The sequence below is a fragment of the Peromyscus eremicus genome, chromosome 8a (genome assembly GCF_949786415.1).
Source record: "Peromyscus eremicus chromosome 8a, PerEre_H2_v1, whole genome shotgun sequence".
NCBI classification, from domain to species: Eukaryota; Metazoa; Chordata; class Mammalia; order Rodentia; family Cricetidae; genus Peromyscus; species Peromyscus eremicus.
In genome coordinates, this window is record NC_081423.1 from 18173454 (window position 1) to 18193293 (window position 19840).

Sequence of the window (19840 nt, forward strand, 5' to 3'; positions counted from 1 at the left end):
ATCCTGAAGAAACAGCTTCTAATACCAGGGAAGTAATGACTCAGCTGCAGGGTAGATGAACTTGCCAGCAAGAGTGAGTAGAAGCAGGCGAAAAGCGAAAGCTTCCTTCTTCCATGTCCTTTTATGTGGGCTGTCATCAGAAGATGTGGCTCATATTTAGGGTCTCCTCATCTCAAATGCTTCAGATTTAGGATGCATCTTTACTGCGGTTTGAATGAGAACGGCTCCAATAAGCACATATATTTGAATGTCTGGTTCCCGGTTAGTGGAATGGTTTGGCAAGGGCTAGGAGGTGTGGTCTTGTTGGAGGTGTGTCACTGGGGGTGGGCTTTGAGTGTTCAAAAGCCAATGGCAGGCCAAGTCTCCCTCGTTCTGCTTGATGCCTGAGGATCAGGTTGTTAAGCTCTAAGCTACTATTCCAGTGCCATGTCTGCCTGCCTGTCTGCCTGCTTGCCTGTCTGCCTGCCTGCCTGCCTGCCTGCCTGCCTGCCTGTCTGCCTGCCTGTCTGCCTGCCTGCCTGCCTGCCTGCCTGTCTGCCTGCCTGTCTGCCTGCCTGCCTGCCTGCCTCCATGCTCCCCACCATGGCCATCATGGACTAGCCTTCTAAAACTGTACACAAGTCTCCAACCAAATGCTTCTTTTTATAAGTTGCCTTGGTCATAATCTTTCTACTTTTATTATTTTATTTATTTATATATTTTATATATGAGTGGTCTGTCTACATATATGCCTTATGCCAGAAAAGGACATCAGATCTCATTATAGATGGTTGTGGGCCACCATGTGGTTGCTGGGAATTGAACGCAGGACCTCTGGAAGAGCACCCAGTGCTTTTAACTGCTGAGCTATCTCTCCAGTCCTTGGTCATGGTGTTTCATCACATCAATAAGACAATAATTTGGCTGGGTGGTGGTGGCACATGCCTTTAATCCCAGCACTTGGAAGGCAGAGCCAGACAGATCTCTGTGAGTTCAAGGCCAGCCTGGTCTACAGAGCAAGATTCAGGACAGGCACCAAAACTACACAGAGAAACCCTGTCTCGGAACACCAAAAAAAAAAAAAAAAAAAAAAAAAGGACAATAACTTAGTTTTCTCAGCTCAAATAATCCAATCAAGAAAAATCCCTCAAAGGTATTTATTCTAGATCAAGGTGACAACCAAGACTGGCCATTACAGAAAGGAAGAAAGGGCATACCTACTTCTGCATCTCCTGACTCTCAGTCTGGTTAGGCTGGGAGACTCTCTGGGTCTCACCTTCAATGTGAGGGGAAGCAGAAGGCATCCGACCTGGACTAGAAAAGGTGTTCCTGTCCAGTTGTAGATCTCCACACATTCTGGATATTTGCCCTCAGCAGACAAAAGCAAGTCGGCAAAACTTTCTACTACTCTGTGGTCGGCCTATGACTCAACTGATAATCTTTAATGCACACTTTTTTTTTTTAAAGAATTATGTGTGTGGGGTGGGGGCTGTAGAGATGGCTCAGCAGTTAAGAGCACTGGCTGCTCTTCCAGAGGTCCTGAGTTCAATTCCCAGCAACCACATGGTGGCTCACAACCATCTAAAAATGAGATCTGGTGCCCTCCTCTGGCATGCAGGCAGGCAGAACACTGTATACATAATAAATAAATAAATCTTAAAAAAAAATTATGTGGCCGGGCGGTGGTGGCGCACGCCTTTAATCCCAGCACTCAGGAGGCAGAGCCAGGCGGATCTCTGTGAGTTCGAGGCCAGCCTGGGATACCAAGTGAGTTCCAGGAGAGGCGCAAAGCTACACAGAGAAACCCTGTCTCGAAAAACCAAAAAAAAAAAAAAATATGTGTATGAGTATACTGCCAGAACGTATGTATGCGCACCGAATGAATCCATAACTGGGATCAGAAGAGGGTGTCAGATTCCCTGGATCTAGATGGAGTTACAGATGAATGTGGCCATCGTGTGGGTGCTGGAAACTGAATCTGGGTCCTCTGCAAGAGCAACAACAGTTCTTTACTGCCGAGCCATCTCTCTGGGCTTGATACGTAAGTTCAGATAAAGTACAACTGATCTAAGTTTACTTTTGTTGCCTGTGAGGGTTTGGTTTTGTTTTGTTGTATCCCATCCATCAAAAAAAAATTATTGCCAAATTTTCAAAATTTATTGTCAAACTTTGTTTCTTTCAAGAGTTTGATCGAATTAGCTCTAAGTCTCCAACCCATGTTGGACAGACTAGCTTTCATATACGGAATGAGGTAGGAATCCAGATTCATGCTTTTGCTTGTAAATCCTTCACTGAAACCATAGCCCTGTTCACAACCATGTGTGCAGAGCCCAGCCCAGTAGACCAGGAGCGGGCACTCAGGGAACATGGAAGCCTGCTCCCACATCAGGCAGTGCTCCACCTACTGCAGCAGACCAGGAGAGAGCACTCAGGGAACATGCTCCACCTACTGCAGCAGACCAGGAGAGAGCACTCAGGGAACATGGCAGCCTGCTCCCACATCAGGAAGTGCTCCACCTACTGCAGCAGACCAGGAGAGAGCACTCAGGGAACACGGCGCCCTGCTCCCACATCAGGCAGTGCTCTACCTACTGCAGCAGACCAGGAGAGGGCACTCAGGGAACATGGCGCCCTGCTCCCACATCAGGCAGTGCTCCACCTACTGCAGCAGACCAGGAGAGAGCACTCAGGGAACACGGCGCCCTGCTCCCACATCAGGCAGTGCTCCATTTACTGATTCTCAGGGCAAAGGGTGGGTGCTCACAACAGTCAGAACCCTTCACTGGGATTTACTGATTCTCCACAAACCTCTTACCCCATTTCAGTCTTGGTTTCTCTTTTATAACCAGGAACTTGGTCCCAGTCAAGACCCTTGTCCACCGAGAACGCATGTGCTGACAAATAAAAGGTACTAGGCTGATGTAGTCTCCTACCCCATCCCAAACCAGCCCCCACCACCATTCCTGACATTCCCTCTAGTACAAGCCCTTTGCCGCCCCCCGAACCCCTTCCCCCCCAGTGATGTCGGCCTCCGTTCCTGCAGAAAGCCTAATAGCCATGAGTCCAGATCAGGCTCAACTGTGGTGCTGGCTAAAAACCTAGATTCCAAAGCGGATATAGTGTCACTTGTACAACAATTGGGGGGTGGAATCACATGGAACAAGAGTTCAAGGTCATCCTTGAGTTGGAGGCCAGCCAGGACTAATATATGAGACCCTAAGCTAAAAAATAAATAAATAAATAAAAATTACAAAAATTACTGGGGCCGGGCGGTGGTGACGCACGCCTTTAATCCCAGCACTTGGGAGGCAGAGGCAGGTGGATCTCTGTGAGTTCGAGGCCAGCCTGGGCTACCAAGTGAGTTCCAGGAAAGGAGCAAAGCTACACATAGAAACCCTGTCTCGAAAAACCAAAAAAAAAAAAAAATTACTGGGCCACTCAGAACCTCCAGACAATCTACTGATGACTTTGGTCCCTGACCCACAAGCCAGGGGTGTCCCGGGTCAACAGAGGGCCCAGGACCCATCAGTCTTGGAAGCTGCTGTGCAGGCTGGGACAGATCAAAAACAGATGCCTTCTGTAGTGGGGGACAGACCTGCTGGGGTCACCAACCACTACATCTGGGTGGCAGAGGACTGTATCCTAAGCTGACCTTGTCTACAACTCAGCCCCAGGTCTCTCAGGATCTGGTGCTCATTGTGATCTTACTCTTCTTCCAAAACAACAGGAGGAATTTACAGGCTGGACTCCAAGGAACACGGGGCAGTTGGGGGAAAGGGACATGGGACTGTGGCCCCTGTTCTGGAGCACCCAACAGCCTCAGAAGGCAAGAGAAGGAGGAGGGGCAGAGTGGTGAATAGATGGATGGATGGACCAACAGATGAACAGATAAAGGCTGGTCACTCCTGGAGTCCCCTGGACCCTGGGACACATAGTCCAAAGATCCCAGGAAGCCCTTGTCGGCTGGAACAGGCCCCGGAAGGTCTCGGCACGTGCCAAAAAGTGGAGCAGGCGCCAGGGTGGCCACCAGGGGGCCAGCCGACGGTTCCAAGTACCCGTCCCGTCGGTGAGGAGGCATCGGGGCAGGGAGGGAGCTGGGTTGCTGAGGACTGGCTGAGGAAACTGGACCAGGCCACAGCGCGACAAGAACGTGTCCAGCAGGGCCAGCAGAAGCCGCGCAGGGGTTTCAGGTAGAACTGAGGTGGAGGCTGCGGGGTAGTGGCAGGGACTGGGGGAGTGGGGGTGATTTCCCGGCTGCTGCCCCTCCCCCATGGTTCAGACCCGTTCCCCTCCCCCACCAAGGGCCAGCCAGTAAGTTAGGGAGCATCCACATTTCGCTTCCCGTCGGTTTTGCATGCGTTTGACCCTTTGTATGAGGTCAGTTCATTGGGTAGATTCGAGATACGCCCCGCCCAGGTCCCAGAGCCTGCCAATCGCAGGGAGTTTCACAGCGTGCTAATGCTCCGGGGATCGGTACCGTCCTGCGACGATTCCTAGGATGCTTAGGCCTCAGTCATCTTTGCTCCCAGAACCGGGACCTTAAGCCCAAGGATACCTCCAGGGCCTGTGCCCGGGAAGGTGCTCTCTGAGCATCCGGACGACCCTTGGGAATCTCGGCTTCCTTTTCTCCACACGGCTCGCCGGCGTGTCCTCGAGTGGACGCGCTTATCCCGAAGAGGAGTTTGTAGACGCTCCCTCGAGCCTAGGACGCGGCCCCTTTAAGAGTGCGGCCGTTCAGGGAGCCGCCTGCCTGGACAGGCGCCCCGGGCCCGGGCTCTGTAGGCGGTCGTGGGCAACGGGAGCTCGGCAGCCGAGTGTGGGTGGTGGGAAGCGCGTGCTTGCATAGACGGCGTAGGACACGGGACAGGAGCGACGGTACGCGGAGCAGGCGTGCGGCGGGCAGCCCGGCTCAGGCCCCGCCCCGCCCCGCCCGCTGGGGTCCTGCGCTCCGGGCTGCGCGCGGCGGGCGCGGAGGGAAGTCCCGAGACAAAGGAGCGCCGCCGCCTCTGCCGCCGCGACGGTCCGGGCCGCGGTCGCCCAGGTGAGCCGCCACCGGCCCGCGCGCGCACTCCGATCCTCGCCCCGCGTTGCCGCCGTTTCCTGTAGGCTTCCGGGAGGTGCCGAACTGAGCCGCCGCGGCCTCCTCTTGTCCGGGGCCTCCTCCCGCCTCCAAGCCTCGGCCCTCGAAGCACTGGGGCCCAGCCGCTGTGCCCCGGGCGAGTGCAGGGTTGGGAACACGGTCTACTAACCCCCCTACTCCTGGCGGACTGAGTTCCTTCGACCCCACAACAGACAATCTGAGCCTTCCAGTAGCCGCCAGACGCGTTCTGGGCGGTGCTGGGGCAGTGGTTGGGCGAGCGGGAGTGCAGGAAGGCCGTGGGCACTGGGCCGTGTCGCGGCCTGTAAGCACCGGAGTCGCAGCAGGAGGCTTGCTCACTTGGTCGGTTCGTCGGTTGCCCAGACGCTGGGCTTGTCCTTTGGGTTTTGTGGGTGTCTTCTGTACATTCTCTGCCCCAGTGCCCTTTATTCTTAAGGAACTGTTGCTTTAGTGGGTGAGTTAACCTGCCTCCGCAACAGAAAACGGGCGTCGCAGGGGGATTTGTTCTGATTTTCTAAAGGTGTTTAGGCTATGGGTGATTGCAGTCCTGCCCTCCTCTAGCTGTCTCTGCCACTGGAAACTTAAGAAAGCCTAGTATCCTTAGTGAAGGCTTCTTAGGGCCTGCCGTGTGCATTCTGGTGGAAGAGGCCACTTAGCCTTACCCGCGCCAGCCGTAGTACCTGGTACCCGTGTTGCGTATGAGTTAAGTCGAGGTGGGTGGAGATAAGCCACCTTGCACATGCTCTCTGACCGGTAAGTAGCTCTGAAATATGTGGTGTCGCCAGACAGATAGCACATGCCGGAACCCTGGTGTGGTAAGACGAACTAGCCTTGTATTCCCTGCCTGTCTCTGGTAGTGGAGGGTTATTTTGTCTTTGCATCACAAAACTTTCCTGCTCGTGAAGTGGCTGTTAACTTGGGAAGGCAAGTTGTATTTAAGTGGCTTTTGGAGTGCCAGTGGGAGCAGCGGTACTGTCTTGAGGATCAGGTTTCTGCCTAGATCATTGCAGGTGTATCCCTAGGGCTCCTCCTTTCCTTGACCGTGGGGCAGAAGGCCTTAAGAGCTATTGTAGAGCCATCTCTCACTTCCCCCTCTCAATCCTTTTGAGGCAACATCTCTTGTAGCCCAGGTTGACCTTGAACTCTTGGTGGTCCCCTTGGTTCAACCTTAATAATGAGTGTGCAATCATGAGTCACCGTGTGCACACTTAAGATAATCACAGTTGGATGCTAGGACAGAGTTCCCTGGCCCGGCCCCTCTCTCCTGAGGTCAGCCATGACTGTCCCAACAGCTTTGTCCAGCACAATACCCCAGGCTCTTCTCTCCAGAGCGCTGGCTGGCCAGGGGTTCAGGAACCTGTTTGGAAGTCCTGCCCAGACTTGCTTGGGATCTTCTGCCATTTGATTGGCTGGGCAGGGATGGCAGCTCCTTTATAGCCTGCCCTCAGTTGGGGAAGCTAGAGTGCTTGTGCCCCTAAGCCTGAGGAGGGCAAGTTCCCAGAAGCCCAAGGATGCAATTAGGCCTGTCCATTGAGAAGTAGTTGAAAAGTGGGGCATATTGGAAGTGAAGCCCTAGGCTTCCAAGCTCTGCTCCAGCCAGTGACGTCCTGGGGTCTGTTCCCCACCCGCCCCTGTGCCCTTCTATCCAGACAGTTCAGAGCTAGCCCTTCCCTGCCGTGTTTCTTGTGCCAGTATCACCTGGGTATTGTGGCACCTCTTCTCAACAGTGAGTCCCTGTGGGCAGTAACCTGTCTTTCCCTCTTAGATGAGTGCCACCTGGATCTTGTGTTTTCTAAGACTATTCAGGCAGGTCTTGGGGGTTTGGTGTAGAACCTTAACGGCCATGCTTGTTTTGGAGAGGCTCTACACCTGGGGTGGGGAAGGAAAGTTTGGGTTTGAGCTTGAGCCTTTATGTTTTTGACTTGAGGTCAGGTAAAGAGAGGAGTCTTTAATATATGCATTTTGGGCTCAGGGACTGGAGTTTGTGGCACTTAGGGGCTGTCTGTCACAGGCTTGTCCTGGTGGTGCTTCTTAAAGAATTTCTTTTCTTCATGTTGGTTTTGAGAGTATATAGGGTATTAAAAATACCAATACTGGGTGTTTAGGGTTTTGTTTTGGTTGGTTGGTTAGTTTTGAAACAGGGTTTTTCTTTGTGGCCCTGTCCTGGAGCTCACTCTGTAGATCATGCTGGCCTCGAACCCGGAGATCCGTCTGCCTCTGCCTCCCAAGTGCTAGGATTAAAGGCGTGTGCCGCCACCAATTGGCTGTGTTTGTTTTATAGTGACCTCACCCAAGTTCCTGAAACCTGGACTCCTAGGCAGTATACCGCCCCTGATGGCAGTCCCAGCCCTTTTGTACTTGTGTATTTAGTAAAGTCATCAAAAGCAGCCTAGGGCCAGGTGTGGTAGTGCATACCTTTAATGTCAACATTCAGGCAGGCAAATTTGTTAAGGCCAGCCTGGTCTACACCTGTGTTTGCTGTCTCAAAAACGGGAGTAGGGAGCTGTCTAGAAGCCAGATGTGGTGGCTCATGCCTATAATCCCAATACTAAAGAGCTAGCCAGGATTGTTGTGAGTTTCAGGCTAGCCTGGGCTACAGTGTGACACTCTTACCTTAAAAACAAGCCACCTAGGACCTCAGTGAGGGTTCTACCAGATTACTTTGACCCAGTGTGTCTGTTTAGGGGATGTCAGAGAACAACTATGCTCACAGGTAGAGGTACCTATCTAATCAGACCACCTGTAGCATAGGGATCACGGCCTCTGAGCAGGTAAATGAGCTGTAGAGGCCCTGGCTGGGTCAGGAATGCAGGGTTATTCCTAGAGGAGTTGTGACTTTGCAGGTAAGATAGGCAGCCTGAGCTAAGTATTAAGTAGCAAGAACTTTTGGGAGGTCTGGTTGAGGTTTCTAAGAGGCTGTAGCAGGAACCTGTCCTGTCAAGAATCTTGTTCTTGGGCTGGAGAGACGGCTCAGCAGTTAAGAGCACTGGCTGCTCTTCCAGAGGTCCTGAGTTCAATTCCCAGCAACCACATGGTGGCTCACAACCATCTGTGATGGGATCTAGCGCCCTCTTCTGGCCTGTAGACATACATGCAGGCAGAACATTGTATACATAATAAATAAATAAATCTTTAAAAAAAAGATTTAAAAAAAAAAATCTTGTTCTTGTCCTAAGGTGATTGAAGACTCTGCCTCAGAGTGTAGGTTCTACAGGACAGCCCAGTGGTCGGAGACCACTTTGAGCTGAAAATAGGCTGAGCTGGTGCTTGCCCTGCTGTGAGATTTTGCCCATATGCCCAGTGGAGCCCCACATGAGAATGATGGAAGCCTGAAGTGTTGGGGTCAGATATGGGACTTTTGTCCTCTGAGGAGCAGCTCAGTGTAAACCACTTCAGAAAGATACCCTTTGACCTACGAGAGCCTTGGCTCAGGGGGTTGGCTTCCCTGTGATGCACACACCTCTAGATCCCAGTGCTCAGGAGGTTTGGGAGCCTCTGGGTGCTGTCTCATGTGATACTAAAAGGAAAAGAAAAGTTGGAGTCACAGTCAAAGTGATGGCAGGCTATGGCCTATGTGGGGACGGCCCTTTACCTGTGCTGGGTGGAACCTAAGGGTCTTGTACAGGTGTACTGAATGGGTCCTGGCAAATGCTGTTAACCCTGGTGAGGCTTGCCCTCCTCTCCGGGGTCACAGGGCAAATCTCTGGATTGAGCTGACAAGCCTGAGGACCATTGTAGTATAGCAGGAAGCAGAGAGGTTAAGGTTAGGTTAGTCTAGCCTCTTGGAGTCGGCTGCCTATGGAAGTTCACCCTGCTCTCTGCCCTGTGGATCAGATTTTTCTCACCAGTGCTTCCAGGTGTAGTGATTGTCCTGCTGTTGAGCCTAATTCTGAGCTGTGGTCCTAGAGCAAGGGCAGTACCTTGTCCTTGACCTCCTTCACTCCCAGGCTAGCACCCTATCTTTTAGGGAGGGGTGGGGGTGTGGTGCTGAGGTTAGCCGCTGTGCCACATCCTAGCCTCGGGTGAGTGCTTCCAGTGTCTGCTTTCTATCCTGACAGTTTGACTGTAGAGTGGGGGCAGCCTTTGTGCAGCTCTCCTCTCTGCCCCTCCTAGCAGTTGTGCCCCACCTGCCTACCTGGACGTGGGGGGGGGGGCTCTTATTGAGGGGTGTAAAGGCAGCTTGCCCACCTGGACTTGAGCTCTATTCACCTGCTTCTTGGAAACAGCCCTCTGGCCAGGATGGGGGTGGGGAGGTGGCGCAGAGATATGTGTATGTGTTTTTCACCTAACCCTCCCTCTGTGCTATCTGTTCCAGGGACTTTGAATATGTCGGGGATTGCCCTCAGCCGACTTGCCCAGGAAAGGAAAGCTTGGAGGAAGGACCACCCTTTTGTAAGGAGTATTCTGTTTCTGTGCCACAAGGAGGGGCCTTCTGTTGGATTGTGTTCCCTGCTGCTCAGCCTGTAGCCACTGGGTGAGATCCAGGCTTGTTCTCTGAGCTGGTTTGTTTTGTGACTGTTCTTTCTCAGGGCTTTGTGGCTGTCCCAACAAAGAACCCTGATGGCACGATGAACCTGATGAATTGGGAGTGCGCTATCCCTGGAAAGAAGGGGGTAAGGGCTGCCACTGGCTTTGTACCTAACTTTTTCACAAGAGACTTGAAGGAGCAGAACTACTAGAAGGGACTTGGGTTCACTTATCTATGACATCTGACCGCAGCTAGCCCACCGGGTCACAGCCCTCACCAAGCCAAGGAGTGGGTTGTGGTAGGGAGACTTGGACCCTGGCAAGTCATTGGATCAGTGAACAGCCCTGGTGAAGGTTGCTGGCTACAAAGTGGTGAGCCCCAATGGCAAGGTGCCCCTGGAGAGCACAGGCTGTGTGTCTTGCTGCACATTGGCCTCAATGTTGCCAATTGTCTGTCCTTGCCCAGAACATGTAAAGCATATGAGAGGGAGAGTCCTATTACTTCAGGCATTGTCTAAACTAGGGCCTCCAGGTTCAGCTTAGTGCCTGAGCAGAAATGCAGGTTGGGGTTCATGGGTTCATCTGTACAAGGCTCTATTGCAGAGTGTGGGGTGAGGCTTCCATCACATGAGATGGGGTAGGAAGACTCACCCTCCCAGGGTAGGATCCAAGGTGCTGACTTGACTAAGTAAGACAGTTCCCAGCTGCTGGGCCTGGCTTTGTTTGCTAAGCTCTTTGGTGTTCTCAGCTGCCCAAGAACTAGGTCCTGAGCCCTCCAGCATCTGGTAGGCTCCCCTACATGTGTTCAAGCCAGCTTCTGCCTCCATCCTACCTGAAGAAGGCCCTTGTCTAGCTCCCTCTAGGCACAGTGGGAGTCTCAGTCCTAGAGGTACAGTGATGGTGTGGGGGCAGTCAGAGAACAGGCCCAGAGGACCTAGGTTTGGGGGAACTTCTGGGCTTAACCTGGGCAAGTGAGCCACACACTAACCTTAGTTCCTTTCCCACAGACGCCATGGGAAGGAGGCTTGTTCAAACTGCGGATGCTTTTCAAAGATGACTATCCGTCCTCACCACCAAAATGTAAGTTCTGCAGAGAGCTTGCAGTCCCCTTCCCAGAGCCTGCCTTTGGGAGCCATGTCTGTGGATGCTCTGCCCAGCAAGCAGGTGTCAGTGCTGGGATGAAGGCAGTTTTGGTGAGTTGCTTTGAGTCACAAGTCCCAGGATAAAGGTGCATGTGTCAGAGGGAAAGTTGTGAGTTCCAAGCTTAAGCTCCTGGGCACTTTGGTACCCAGGTGCCACTGGGGAGTAGGAAAGCAGGAATCTAGATGCTCCTCTAGGTTGGGTGAGTGTTAGTATATATCAGGCCCTGAGTTCAGTTCAAAACACCAAAGGAGAGAAGAATCTCCCTCATTTCAGTCTGCTGCATTCTGTTTGTTCCCATTTATGCCCAGCATCCCAGTAAGAGACTGTGTGCAGCCTAAGTGATGAGCCTTCAGGCCTTTAGATCAAAAGAGAAGGCTGGACTGTGTCCAGAAGGCTAGAGAGGTCAGCGGAACTTGCTTTGGGAGGCAGTTCTGCCCAGCGTAAGACCAGGTCTGAGCTTTCACAGTTGGTTTGTAAATAGAGATGTTGCCCATTGCAGTGACCCCACCAGGAATACTTAAACATCGCTTATTGGGAACCACTGAATGGAGTCTTGCTCTGTTTGGGGATCACCTTGTGTCTCAGTGTTTTCTGCCGTGCTGTTATTAGTGGGCTTTTGGGGGGATGGGATCGAGGCAGGGTTTCTCTGTGTAGCCCTGGCTGTCCTGGAACTCACTCTGTAGACCAGGCTGGCCTCCAACTCACAGACATTCGCCTGGCTCTGCCTCCCGAGTGCCAGGATCAAAGGTGTGTGCCACTGCTGCCCGGCTGCGTTCTTTTAATTAGGGGATAGGGATCTAAGATTAAGACAGACGCAGTTGCTTGTCTCGTTGCTTTCATGTGGTGCTAGAATCCTAAGCAAATACAGTGAGGCAAGAAAAACCAAGATGCAACTTCTTACGAGGAAGAAGTGAATGAAGAAATGGATTGTAGCTCATGGACGTTTGAAAACTAAGCTATTCACAGTAGCGCCAAATACCCTGAGAGAGAGGTCTTAGATACTGGAAACCATGAACATTTCTGAGAAGCCCAGGATACCCACAACAATTATATAGGAAGATGACCATCCTTCTAGCTGGTCTGCACATGCCACAGGGTGTCCCATTCAGTCAGGCAGGCTCCAGAGTGTGTGTGGAGATGCAAAGGGTAGAGTCCTGGAGACCCAGTGTAAAGAGATCGTCCGGACCTGTTAGCAGGGTGGATCACCAGTTACCAAGACATGGTTAGCAAAGATGGGGCAAGCAGACCATGAAGCAGAGTGGATAGTCCAGAAAAGCCATACCTACCCAATAGATATGTGATGAAACTGCCAGGGGTTGCTTAGGAGATGGGGGTCCCCTTTGCCACAGCCTGTAGGTTCAGCTCAACCGAGTGAATGGGGAATAGGACAGCATTGGAGAAGGCTCCAGAGATTTTCCATGATCTTGGGGTGGAAGGTCTTCTTCACCAAGGAAGTATAAGAGGTGCTGGCCATAGGGATTGGCTATCTGTGGCCCTGGAGTTAACACAGTTTTAGACAGTAGCTAGTGAGAGAGATGCAGGGAGCAGAGAACACCTCACAGATCTCTAGCTCTTCTAGGTTACCAAGGAGTTAAGCAGCCATGAAGTAGAGTAAACCCCTCATAAAAGAGGAAGACAGATGTAGCCAATAGCTGGGCAGCAGGAGCTCTTGGGCACTTGCTGCAGAGTGTAAAGGTTGGCTGTTTCTCTGGAAGATCTCTGCCGTGACCATTAAAGCTGGCCTGCCACTACTCTAGATCTGAGCAGTAGAAATGCCATGGAAGCCTCATTGGTGATAACCAGAAGTCAGCTGGTGCAGGTGTGCATTAGTAGCAGCATGGGAAATACCGAGAGTCAAGGGAAGCAAAGATGTGGCTTATAAATCCCCCAGACAGCAAAATGGTGGATTCCTTAACGTTTGATCCATGCCTCTCAAAGTAGTTCTTCTGGAGTGAGGCTAAAAGCAGAGGGGCCTGGTAGCTGAGATTCAAATGCAGGTCATCATTAGAAGAAGGAAACATGGTTGTCACAGGAGATTAAACTTGAATTTGCTGAAAAGTGCAATTAAAAGAAGACAAGGATGAGCCCTGAATTGAGAGAGATGCCTGCTGGAGGAGGGTTTGTGCTGAGAAGACATGCCTTTAAAGCGGCTGCCAGGAACTGCTGTTGGCTCTGTGGGTTAGGACACGAACTGCTTGCTCTTCTAGAGGACCAAGGTTGGATTTTAGCATTCCATGATCGTTCACAACTGGCTGTAACTTTTGTCCCAGGGGATTTGACACCCTCCTGACTTCCATGGGCTTTGCACACACATGGTTACAAACATACATGCAGATAAAATACCCTCATGCATTAAAAAATATATATATCTTTGGGGGCGGCATTGAAACGGTTTTTCTGTGTAGTCCTGGCTGTCATGGAACTCCCATCTGTAAACCAGGCTGCCCTTGAACTCAGAGATCCAGCCTCTGCCTCCTGAGTGCTGGGATTAAAGGTGTGCACCACCACGTTCTCCTCTGTTTAAAGTAATGATAATTTAAGGCAGCTGCCAGGGGTCTCTGTGGAGATAGGAACCAAGATGTTAGAGGCTCAGGCCCAGTTGTGAGACAGTTGAGCTGAAGATCCTGATGGGATTAGTTGAGGACCTTGGTACCCACTGCCCTCTCCGTTTGCATGTCGATGGACCTGTGGCACAAGTCACATTCAAGCTTTGCTTCGAGTGGTATGCAGAAACCCACAACCACAAGGCACACACTGTAAACCACAGCCCTTCTGGACAGACCTTGTGCAGAAGAGTTAGGAGTTTCCTGAGCTTTTGGCATGAATGGCTGATGTTCATTCTGTCTTGTCTTTCTTCATTAATTTCGTGTTTATTTTGTGGTGCTTTGGCTTGAACCAGAGCCTCACAGATGCTAGGTATTCCATCACTGAGCTGCAGGCCCACGTTTGTTTGTTGTTATTCAAAGCTCATGGACAATTGGAGTTTAAACTGGCTGGTAGTGGTGGCACACACCTTTAATCCCAGCTCTTGGGAAGGCAGAGACAGGCAGATCTCTGAGTTTGAGGCCAGCCTGGTCTCCAGAGTGAATTCCAGGACAATCAAGGCTACACAGAAACCTTGTGTCGAAGAAAAACAAAACAAAACAAAACCTCCCCAAGGCAGGTAACAGGTGTGAGTCTCCATAGGAGTCCTGGGAATTGAACCCAGATCCTCTGGCATCACAGTGTTCTTAACCTCCAACCCTACCCCTATTTTTTTAAAAAACAGATTTCACTAAGACGTCTAGACTGGCCTTTGACTCATAATCTTCTGCCTGCCCTACAAAGTAGCTGGTGTAGGGGTGTGCCACCACAGCTGCCCAGCCCATTTGTTAGCAGTCCAAAGCCTTATGTACACCAGGAAGTGCCCTGCCCCAGGGCTCCATCCCTAGACTCCTTCATGTGCTGATAAGCCAGGCTGCCTTTAGACTTGTCATTTTTGGGGTATACATTTTTGTAAACATCAGAAGTTTGCCTAGGTCACAGTGAGGCAAGTCCTCAAGTATCAGCTATGGAGAGTGCCTGCATGAGGCTTACCATGCAGACTTTTCTGTGTAAAGAAATGTGCTGTACTTGAAGCCTGTCTTGGGATGTGATCTACACTGGGAAGGTCTTTGGGATTGTTTATTTGGCCTGTTCTTCCAGCCTTAAAACTGAGTAGGGACATGGGAGAAGGCCATAGTCCCTTCTAGCTGCTCTAGTTCTTCTTGTGTATCTAGGCCTGGCTCAAGAGGAAGAGGTGTATTCTCATCTTTGTCTTTGTGGCTCCTCTGCTACTGAGTTTGGGTTTCTTTGAAAGGTACTCGGTGTTGAGAGGCAGGCAAGGGCAGCATGGGCTGAGGGTGCAGCATCTGCCTCCAGAAGTTCTCCTTTCCTTCCTATCCTCCAGGTAAATTTGAGCCGCCACTGTTTCACCCAAACGTGTATCCTTCTGGCACAGTGTGCCTGTCCATCCTGGAGGAAGACAAGGACTGGAGGCCAGCTATCACGATCAAACAGGTATGGAGCGGCCATCTGGGCACGCTGCCATGTGTTTGTCCTGTTCACAGGGGCCGAGCAGCTTTTCAGACACCCGGGCCCCATCAACATTAGCTGTTTGTTTCTGTTTCTCCCACAGATCTTATTAGGAATACAAGAACTTCTAAATGAACCAAATATTCAAGACCCAGCTCAAGCAGAGGCCTACACAATTTACTGGTTAGTAGCAACTGCCCACTGGCTAACCTGCCTTCCCTGGAAGTGCAGACTGGCCGCCTGTCAGATAGGAGCTCTGGGGTGTTAACATTCTTCCTGGGGGAGGCACTGAGCAAGAGGCACGAACTCCCACTGGGTGGCAGCACAACACTAGGTGACCGTGGGATGTGGTCAGAACCATCCAGGAAATTGTGCGTATCTGACCTATCAGCAGCAGAACTGTATGTACAAAGAGCTTCCTTACCCTGAGCAAGAACAGGACCAGAGCATGATGTGAGAGAAGATGACAGATACAGAACAGGTGATGGGGCGCTGGTGGACAGACCTTTAGTGATCTGTGGTGGGTGTGTAAAGAGCTGTTGTCTGCTGCATGGGAGCGCAGTCTTCTTGGGAGCGCAGTCTTCTTGGCTCTTTTTGCATCTGCTCAGGGAGGGTCAGTTAGAATTTGAATGACAATTGAACCAGTGCGTGAGGCAAGGAAAACCCTCAAAATAGAGGTCCCATGTTTTTGGTGCCCTGGACCCCCACCCCACCCCCCATCCTCTATGGGGCCATAAGAAGATAGGTTGGGAGTCTGGTGACTTCCAGGGAGGCACAAAAGAATTGTCTGCCTCTGAATTAGGATGGCACCGGAACGAGAACTGATAGCCAAACTAAACATGCTGTGTATGCTTCATTCTTGCTGTCTACAAGGATCTGCTGGTCTAGGCAAGCACTGGAGTTATCCTGGCTGGGAATCCAAGATTGATCCCATTACAAGGACCTTGAACCTGCTGCCCTCTCTGTGTCTCAGGCACCACCCTCTACTCACCCCAGTGGGAATAGAGCAAGGGTCCTCAGAGCAGAGTCCTTAGGCACCTCTGTCTTAGCCTGTGGCCCTGATGAGGTCCATCACTCCACTGGGTCTGCTCCTCCCAAGAGCTAGGCAGGAAGAGGAAGGAGGAGTGGATATCTTCAGGGAAGAGGCCAGGGGGAAGTTGGGCGCATGTCCAGCCTTGGTGCTTGTGTCCTGCCCTCTCTGGTGGCCAAGGCAGGCCTGTCTAGAGTTGTCACTGGCACCTGGGGGATGTGTCTTACGCTCGGTGCATTCCCTGGTGAGCGTGCGCTGACCACCTGTGCTTCAGGCTCTTCAGGCCTGATCCTTGTGTGGGAGGGTTACTGTTACTGGCTTGTATGCCTCCTGGCACAGGGACTGTGCAGCTCATGAAGCAGGTAGGCTCCTGCCAGGCCTCTGGAGCCTGTCCCTGTCCCTGTCCCGGTGCTTAGCTCTGTTCACAGCTGCCCTGAGGGTTCGGTTCCCTCCTAGGTAACATGCGCTCTGTTCCTCCAGCCCTTACTGCAGTTCTCAGTGGTGGGGTTTCTCTCTGCTGCGTCATCCAGATCTCTGTCCCTGGCTTGCTTGTTGTCACTATATATGTAGGAGCTTCGTGTCCCTCTTTCCTGAGTGGCTAGTGCCTTGCTTTCATTGGTCAGTGTCCTTGTTTAGTAAATAGCAGTACTACTGGATGAGGGCTGGGCTGCTGTCCTCATCAGCCCCCTCCCAGGACTAGCATGTGCTTCTAAGTATTATGCCCTCCCTGCCCTCCCTGCTAGGGTTCTGGTACTGGGCCTTTCTGGGGTGACCTTGGCACAAGAACCTGTCATTGCACCCTGGCTACCCTGTCTCTCAGGTTTGAGAGTGTCTAAAGTCTGGGGTCGGGCAGCTTGGGCTCAGGCTTGCTCTAGAGACACTTGGCAAGTTCACTGATATTTGCAGTTCAGGCTGTACAGTGAGACCCCCAAGGACTGCTGCCCTAAGGAGCCCAGCCTGTAAATGTCGTGTTGTTCTCTCATGTCAGTTTTCTGTTCCCATACATAGTGCAGGCCGGCTTAGGTATGAAGTCAACAGTGGCCTCATGCCTTCCATATTGAAAGTCCACAGATGCTCTTACCTGTTATCAGAACTGAGCAAAACCTAGTGCCAATGGGCAGTCCTCTAGTGATAGCACCGTCTCGTCCTTGCTTGTTATGGCTGATTAAGACTAGTCTTGCTAAACTCGCTAGGTGGAGACACACGCTTAGGTTCCTGGCAGTACTGAGAGACTGAGGTGAGAAGGTCAGTTTAGCCAAGATTCTAGGCTGTGATGTGGTGAGTTCACCATTGATCTGGTTTCCCGGTAGTGGAGCCAGCAGACTGCACTTACTGGTCAGCAGTGGGAGTGTGCTGGGAGTGCCCTTGCACTCCAGCCTGGGTACAAACAAGACCCTGAGGATTCCCAAGAGGATAGACGGAGCACAGTAGTGACAGTGCAGGAAGCCGAGACCGCTCTGGCTTCCGTGTGGTAGTCTGTTCTGTCCCTCCCCTGTCCCAGTGGCTGCTGGGTACAACCACCTTGCCTCCCTGCCCCTGAGCAGGTCATGTTACCACCCTGTCTAACTGTCTTTTCTCTCTTGACCTCCTCAGCCAAAACAGAGTGGAATATGAAAAAAGGGTTCGAGCACAAGCGAAGAAGTTTGCCCCCTCGTAAGCAGCGGCCCTGTGACTCCAGGACGAGGAAGGGATTGGCTTGGCAAGAACTTGTTTACAACCTTTTGCAGATCTAAGTCGCTGCGTACAGTTACTAGTCGCCTGGGAGGGTTGAGCGGGCGCCATTTTCCATTTCCGCCACTGGCATATACAGTCTCAATTCGCTGAATTGCCCCAGTTTTTCATACAGGGTCTCTTCCTTCAGTCTTTTGTATTTTTGATTGTTATGTAAAACTTGCTTTTATTTTAATATTGATGTCAGTATTTCAACTGCTGTAAAATGATAAACTTTTGTACTTGGTAAGCCCCTAGGAGCTAGTTTCTTCGCGCTCGGATGCAGGCATGCTTCCCACTGTTCAGAGCTCTGGCCTCCAGCTGGCTGTATGACAGAACCACACTGCCCCTCCCCCCTACCCTCGTCCTCCTCAGAAACCTGGGCTGTTGCTTATGAGCCTCAGATCCAAAGTTGGCCAGCGTCTCCATTCTGCACCACTTCCTTTGTGTTTATATGGCGTTTTGTCTGTGTTGCTGTTTAGAGTAAATAAACTGTTTATATAAAGGTTTTTGTTGCATTATCATCATTAAAATGTGAGGAGGTACTTCAGTATGTCTGGCCTCCTTATATGGCTGCAGCCCTTGCCAGGCACCGAGGCTGAGCCCCAGGACCAGCACCTAGGAGTTCTTACAGCTTCTGCTAGAGTTGTGCCAGGCCCCATGCAGCTCCATCTTCATCTGGCTCTTTGTAAATAGGACTGTGTACAGAGGTGTGTCCTGTTCTCCCCACCTGGGTCTTTGGGCGGCATGAGACCCTCAAGAAGTCGGAATCTGCATCGGCCTTCATAAACCCAGCAGGGTGAAAGACTGGCTGATCCAGACCAAGTGAGGGCCAAGGACACAGTGGCCTGTCTTGATCTCCCTGCCTGCCAGTTGTACTATGGGCCCCACTGGGCCCTGATAGCTGGCTTCAGGCCTTTTGATGCCCTGCCCTTGCACCCTGGAGGAGGCAGCCCTGCCACCGGCCCTGGCAAACAGCAGGTCCTTGCCTAGAGCACCTGAGCACACAGCTCCTGCACCTCCTGGCCTGCATTCAATCCCACCCTACAACCCAAAGGACCAGCATGGGCATGGCCTCGGCCCAGGATGACCTCGGGTACCACTGTCCACATACTCTGCTGGACCTGGTCTGGGGTGAAGCCGCTACCTAGCAGTAGGCTGTAGCCCATGCCTGGGCCGGGCTGGGTCTGTGATCTTGGGGCTCACAGTGCACAAGGAGGTGCAGTGGACATAGCCGGTGATCACGGGCTCCATCAGACTTGTTCCTGAGACCCCCTGGAAGACCCTTGGCATGGGAATCAGTCACCAGTGGCTCAAGTTCAGGGACCAAGCAAGGGAGGGCTGGGCCCATGCCCAGGTCTGCAGCAGGAGTCTTCACTCTGAAATTGGAGGGATTTGTGTTCCCACAGCTGGTGGCACCTGTATGGACTGGGTATGTTTAGCCACAAATCCAGTCCGGAGCTGAGCTGGATGGACAGTTGCAGTTGGCTCGGGGCCTCACCTGGGGAGTTCAGGCTGGTGTGTGTGTGTAGCCTGCTCTCAGAATGTCTTATTTTGTAACAACTGACTACATTTAGTAATAGGTTCACATGTATATGGTTAATATATGGAAATTCAATATATTTTATAGTTAAAAGTATTCTAAAGTAACTGATGTTTCTAGCAAACTGTAGTGACTCCAGCTATGAAATGTTCCTTTTGTACCACGGTCCTTGGCTTACCAGAGATGTGAATCTTGTAACATGAGAACTTGGTCTGTGACCATCCTGTGTTCAGATGGTGGGGAGGAGGGTGTCCCAGCATGAGGCCTCATTGGTAAGGAATTGTGGGCCACAGATTAACCACTGTATCTACAAATCCTCTAATTAAAACATTTCCACAAACTGCAGCCCTCAGGGTGTGTCCTTGGCTTCCTCGTCCTGCCTTGTCTGTCTGCTAGTCCTGGTGGGGTCTCTCAACGCCATTAGCCAGGTGCACCTGTTCTCACGCCCTTAGCGTCCACCTCTCATCAGCATGCCCAGGCCTGTGAAAGTAAGGTCTGCTCCCTGGGTGGGTCTTCCTCGTGAGGGGAGTTTTACTAAGTGCTCCTTGAGGAGTCTGGTGGAGGTGGGGGCTGTGGCTGGAGAGAGGCGGCCTCTGATGAACTTGTGAAAACAAATGTTTTCTCCTGGGCTCACCATGATTTCAGAAGTTATTCAAATTAACAATAGATGTTTGGGGCTTAGGGCCTTAGATAATAATAACTTTGTGCCAGAAATGAGATCTCTGTGTGGATCAACTCATGGACTCCTCATAGCAGCCCTATGAAATGAGTCCTAGTAGTGTCCCCACTAGACAGACAGGGAAACTGAGGTGACAGC

General features: G+C 51.7%; 1 protein-coding gene across 3 annotated transcripts; it reads left to right on the plus strand.

Moving 5' to 3' along the window:
- The first annotated feature begins 3997 nt into the window (after positions 1 to 3997).
- On the plus strand, positions 3998 to 19368 carry Ube2i (ubiquitin conjugating enzyme E2 I). 3 transcript variants are annotated; one of them, XM_059270290.1, is made up of 7 exons: positions 3998 to 4169; positions 9393 to 9469; positions 9607 to 9690; positions 10552 to 10624; positions 14616 to 14725; positions 14844 to 14923; positions 17364 to 19368. In XM_059270290.1, exons 2-7 carry the CDS (start codon positions 9404 to 9406, stop codon positions 17425 to 17427), a joined length of 477 nt encoding a protein of 158 aa, XP_059126273.1. In that variant the 5' UTR covers positions 3998 to 4169; positions 9393 to 9403; the 3' UTR covers positions 17428 to 19368. The 3 variants fall into 3 exon arrangements, with proteins under 3 accessions (XP_059126273.1, XP_059126275.1, XP_059126274.1); XM_059270292.1 differs by lacking the exon at positions 3998 to 4169 and adding an exon at positions 4894 to 5020; XM_059270291.1 differs by lacking the exon at positions 3998 to 4169 and adding an exon at positions 5229 to 5419.
- Positions 19369 to 19840: the final 472 nt, after the last annotated feature.